The sequence below is a fragment of the Thermobia domestica genome, chromosome 1 (assembly GCF_964235325.1).
Source record: "Thermobia domestica chromosome 1, izTheDome1.hap1.1, whole genome shotgun sequence".
Classification (NCBI taxonomy): domain Eukaryota; kingdom Metazoa; phylum Arthropoda; class Insecta; order Zygentoma; family Lepismatidae; genus Thermobia; species Thermobia domestica.
In genome coordinates this window covers 226,570,895-226,576,894 of record NC_137454.1, presented here as the reverse complement: position 1 = coordinate 226,576,894, position 6,000 = coordinate 226,570,895, and the positions used below count along the sequence as shown (strand labels likewise).

Sequence of the window (6,000 nt, the reverse complement as noted above, 5' to 3'; positions counted from 1 at the left end):
TCCATTTAAACAAGCACTTGGCATAATTCATAATCAAACATTAACGTCTTCAATGCTACAATAGTCCGGAATAATTCACTTATTACTTTTAATATTAATCCTTTTAGTCAGTAAAGCTGATTTCTTCGAAACATAAGTGTAATTCAAAAACAAACTCACCTTGATCATGTTACACCATGGAGATTGTAATATGTACACTCATATACGCTTTGAGGGAAGACCGGTTACTAATATTGAAAAAAATATTACTTCTCGAGGTAGTGGCACTATGAAGTTTAATACTTTTAATGAATAACGAACTGCAATTCACTTCAAATCCAAGAATAACTTCTTTTCTATATATTCCAAATGCAATACTATTTTGCTTTTTAAATTTGCCCATCTAACTTTTGCAACGATTTAAACACTTTCCCAACTTCTGGAATCAAACACTCCACTTTATTCATTTCAGTTTGAATGACCTTAGCGTCACCCAGAGGGATAGAGCCAGAACAAGTAGTTCCAAATATTGCCAGATATGGCACTTTAAAATCGCATATCTGATTACATAACCGTCTCAATAGAAATGAGGGAAAAATATTCGTAACGTCAATACGGTACAAGTTATAGATATGCGACAATCATTTTGGACATGAGTGTACATCCTTGGACACTACAAGAGAGGGTATGGCCTCTCCCTAACAAGTAAATGAATAGTTTGTAACCCCTCTCCCTAATAAGTAAATGAATTGTTTGTATTAAGTTTCCGGGCATAAGCAAATATTTTCTGAATTTAATGCTGAAGTAATCTCTATTTTTTTTTTTTTTTTACGTTTACAACTTCTGTTGTAAAAGTATATATTATGTCCAGGGAGTATTCTGCACACCCGCAACACCCCTAATACTCCTCCAAATTTCCTTACACACACCCCTGGGTGTAAAAATATTGTTTTCTTTGAGCTGGTGTAAAAATGTGCATCATTATTCTGGGTGCACACCCTCTTTTATTTTGAACATCCTACCAACTAGGAAATTTCGCGGGGTGTTGCTCTGACTTCATATCGATACTGTGCTCAATTGACTCTTTTTTATATATGAAACAATTTCGAAAACTGAGAAATCCTCGATCGCAAGCATGTTTGAAATACAAGGATCAAAAGTTCAAAACTGAACAGATTTTGCAGGAAGTTTGAAGAAACTATTTTTGAGATAGACGTTTTATTTTTGGTATTGAAGTGTTTTCTTCGGTGCCCAACACAATGGTGAGGTCAAAACATACGCATTTTGCAAGGTAAGGGCAGTTCTTAGGGTTGGGAGAAGGTGAATGGTAATAACTTCTTACAACTTGCAAATTGCCTCCTGTTGGGCACACCGTGTCGAAAAGTTAATAAATTGTATTTGTTACCTCTATTCAACTGTATTATTATAATATCCCGTTCCTGTGTGGCCACCTTCTAATTGAACAATGACATTTGTTTCTGAAACACTTTGCCAGGCGTGAGAAATTCAATGAAGAACATCATGTTATTCATATTTAATCTTGTGATAATCTATATTCCGATGTTCTTGCGTTTTGTAGGTAAGAGTGGGACCCATATTTTCTCAAAAGACTCTGTCACCAATATGTTTTGCCCGGATCAGCTGTCTAGCAAAAGATTTTGCACTTTGCGCACTACAACACAGTATCATACAGGGTATGTGGAAAATAAAGATCAGTTTAAGGTTAAAATGAAGTTAAACTAAATAATTATCCACCACAGGTAGGCTCTGACAGTGAATACTAATATCAGTTTACACCACCGTCATTTTATTTGTAGTCAATACCAAGGAACTGTCGCTTCAAACAGATTGCGCAGCGCCAGAGCGCCGAATGACTGCGGAACTATCCTAAGCAGTACTCCGAACCCTGTTAGCCTATGCTTATTCATTGCGGAAAATAGTTTTTCAATACATCATCGCTTGCCATTTTTTCAGTGAATTGAAATGCATATTATGCGAAAATATTGATCAAACTTCAGTGAATATTTGAAGATATTCAGCTACAAAATTTTTAAAATAAATGAATAGCGGGAATGTGCACTCAAAGTTGTGAACAAGGTGGCTTTTATTCTGGAGAAAACTGATGTTTGCATACATCGTCGCTAGCTGATTGTTTGTTTCTTAGCCAAATTTACCGCCGAATATAGTAAAATATTCCCTGAAGATTCGGCACTATTTACCAACAATCGCCATTAAAATCCAATGAAGAATTTTAAAAAAGTAAAGAAATGCTAGAGATGAGATATTGAAACACTGTCTTCGAGAATGCATAAACAGAAGCTGACTGGGTTCAAAGTTTCATTCACGTTAATTCCGCGGGCAAGAGTTTTGGAGGCAAATGTCATTGTTCAATTTGAAGGTGGCCACATAGCAAAGTGATAATTGAATTGAATGAATACAGTGGAGTAGGGATGGCAAATACATTTTGTCAGCCTATCGACCCGATATGCCAAACAAGAGACAATCGCTATTACACTTCACCTACTACCTAATAAATGTTCTCATCTTGCAAAATGTGTACGTTTTGACCTCAACCATTGTGCTGGGCATCCAAAAATGCCCCCCGATACAAAAATGAAGCCTTCTATCTCAAAAATAGTCGTTTCAAACTTTTTGCAAAATCTGTTCAATTTTGAACTTTCATCACTCGTAATTCAAGCACGTTTGTGATCGAGGATTTCTCCGTTCTCGTAATTAATTAATTCAAATATAAAGAGGAGTCAATTGAGCATAGTATCGATGTGAAGTCAAAGTAACACTCCGCGACCTTCCCTAGTAAGTAAAAGTTCCTGGTGCTCTTACTGATTATGTCGTGTGACACTACAATGAATACCGAGATGGTATCAGTGCGACTTCTTTGCATATCCTTTCTTTTATTATAGCTACATATTAAAGATACAAAAGCAGAGGACAAACTTTGCCCTCTCCTGCGAAAAATTCCGTCGATGTATTTTTTTTAAATCAAGGCAGGAAAACCGAATATATACTAGTGCATACTGAATAGATGGCTGCTTATGAAGGTTTATCTTCTAACTCGAACAATCCAATGGAAAATATGTCATCCACCTTCCATCAGTTCTTTAAATTTTGTAATTGTGTCATCACCATTTCATTTTGTCTGCAGTCGATAACGATTTCGAGCTGATTATTATACCTTTCATACGTAGCTACCTAAATGTTCTCACTAGCGTACATTAGGTTTTCCTGACTTGAATTCTTTTCAAACAGATACAGCTGTTAAGAAATCTTGTAACCAACGAATACACTTTAATGTACATTTCGTTATGTCTTACAAATATAAACTTAATGGAAAGATATACTTCACTATTGTATTTCTCGTAAAATTAGCCCAATTTGATATATAACATGACCCCCATCCTATTTAAAAAAGTTGAACAAGATACAGAATGGCTGACTTCAAGATGACGGCCATGATAAGCATACCCTGAAATAGATGTCTACTTCCCAGTGTCGGTTAATGTCTTTTTTCATCCTTTTACCCGTTTTACAAATGAAATAAAATTTTCAAACTTGAAACACATTGTCAAAGTTCATTCTGATCAATCAGGTTTTTGACCACTACGGCTGTCTTTATGGACAGAAGCATTTTAAATTCTGCTTACACTCGTTTCTTGATTTTCCACATTTCTCTACCTAATTTCGTCAAAAAAACTATATTTCGAATCGATAGGTTTATTTGTAAGAGAAGAAAACTATGCAATACTGGTACAGAGCCTTCTTGATAAATTGCGAGGCATAAGGGTGAAATGTATTTTAAAATTTATTCATTGTCTGTATTTCCATTTGGATTATTTCTCTGAAAAATTAGCTGCTATAAGCAACGAACAGGGGGAGGGTTTGCACCAGAGAACTAATATATATATATATATATATATATATATATATATATATATATATATATATATATATATATATATATATATATATATAAACCTGGGGCCCCGCAAAATGTTCCCAATTGGGCCCCGCACCACCTAAGGCCTGCCCTGGATGAAGGCATACCGCCTCTGGCTTTTTAGTGATTAAGACATATCGCCGTGGAAGAGTAGATGCTAAATACCTTTATTAAATCCATTTTTTTATACACAGTACAGGGTCAGTCCTTAAAGTAGTAGGACTGAGTCAATTAAAAATAAGATATTGACAGAAATAGCACTTACGCTTAATATTCTTCGAAATATGATCCTCCTACATCCGCACACCGCTGCCAGCGGGATTTCTAGTTTTCATACGCTTCCTGGAAGGCGGAAACTGGAATACTGTTCAGCTGCCTCGTCACGGCCTGTTGTAATGCCTCCACCGAGCTGTGATGATGCCCTTTCAGGGTGGTTTTGAGGCGGGGGAAGAGGAAAAAGTCTGGTGGGGCAAGGTCGGGACTGTAGGGTGGCTGAGGCAAGGTTGCAATGTTATGTTGGGCCAGATACGCCACCACTCGGAAGGCTGTGTGGCTCGACGCATTGTCATGATGCAGTCGCCAGGAGTTGGCGATGGCTGGGCGGACGCGGACGATGCGTTTCCTCAGCCGTTCCAGGACCTGGAGATAAAAAAAAACTACATTGACAGTCTATCCGTGTGGAACAAATTCCCTGTGGATTACTCCTTGTGAATCGAGAAAGCAAATGAGCATGCTTTTCACTTTTGATTTCGTCATGCGCGCCTTTTGGGGCGTGGGGAATTTCGGGTGTGCCATTCCGCGCTTTGACGTTTGGTCGCAGGGTCATACTCAAACGTCCACGTCTCGTCCCCAGTCACCACATTGTCTAACAAGTTTGGATTTTCACTCACTTCTTCGAGAAGGTCCTGGCAGATTCGTTTGCGAACGTCCTTTTGCTCGCCTGTCAGCACTCGCGGCACCAACTTTGCACAAATTTACCTCATTTGCAATTGTTCGGGCACAATTTCGTGAACTCGGGTTTTAGCAATGCCAAGTTCATCGGCAATCATGCGAACAGTTAATCTTCGGTCACTGTCCAGCAAATTCTTCACTCTTGCAATATTTTCCTCCGTTTTGGATCTCAAAGGTCGTCCTGACCGTGCAGCGTCTTCAACTTCTTCTCTCCCTTCCCTAAACAGCTTGTGCCACTCAAACACACTCGATCTTCCAATGGCGTTATCACCGTACGCCGTCTTGATCATTTCATGAGTCTCTTTCCTAGTTTTACCAAGCTTCACGCAAAATGTGATGGCGTAACGCTGTTCTAAAAGATTGGCCATGACGCAGCGTGCCGAGGGTCATTCGCAGAGGTTACGATGACGAGCGATCTTTACCCTGCTATGGCTGGCAGCCGACTGGCTGCTGCTTCCTTTCTTTCCTTAGACCCACCTCAACCAACAATAGGTGGAGTAACCGCCGTCAGTCTGTAAAAAGAAAAAAAATCAGTCCTACTACTTTAAGGACTGACCCTGTAATTGACGAATAGTTTTGCACGTGAAAACATTTTATTCCTTATGTAGAAATAATTTCTAAATTGACAACACCGACATTTTTTTTAATCTTTTTCCTACTTTTGTTTGTAAAATGAAGTATTTTCAAAGAAGTTTATCTAATTTATGATTTGATGTGACATATTGAATTGTTTCTTTTGTATGTGTGCGTCTTCTTTTCTTAATTCATATAAATGCCGTGTTTTGAGCATGGGCGGATTTAGGGGTTGTCTGCTGTGGGGTCGGATCATACGGGGGTTTGAAATACCCCTCATTCGAGTGGAGGATCCGGGAGCTTTCCCGAAGGAGATTGTTAATATAAAAACTCGGTTTTTGAGCATTTTCGTGTATAATTCTCTATAATATTAATACAACATAAGGGGATATTCTTTTATTTTTTATTTTCAGAAAGTTGTTGGGGATAGATCAAAGTATCTTCATGTCCCTCCCTCCCCCACGTAACTAAAGAGAAACTCTCCAGTGGTTCTCAGTCATTATGTAGCTAAATAGAAATGCAATATTTTAGGCAACATACCC

At 38.2% G+C, this 6,000-nt stretch overlaps 1 protein-coding gene across 1 annotated transcript; it reads right to left on the bottom strand.

Annotated features, from left to right (window-relative positions):
• Nucleotides 1-4,908: 4,908 nt before the first annotated feature.
• Nucleotides 4,909-5,253, bottom strand: LOC145678842 (protein GVQW3-like). Its single transcript, XM_081749404.1, has one exon. It carries the CDS (start codon nucleotides 5,251-5,253, stop codon nucleotides 4,909-4,911), a length of 345 nt encoding a protein of 114 aa, XP_081605530.1.
• Nucleotides 5,254-6,000: the final 747 nt, after the last annotated feature.

Excerpts from the sequence above, each read along its gene's own strand:
- LOC145678842 (XM_081749404.1), bottom strand. The coding sequence starts at position 5,253 with ATGGCCAATCTTTTAGAACAGCGTTACGCCATCACATTTTGCGTGAAG.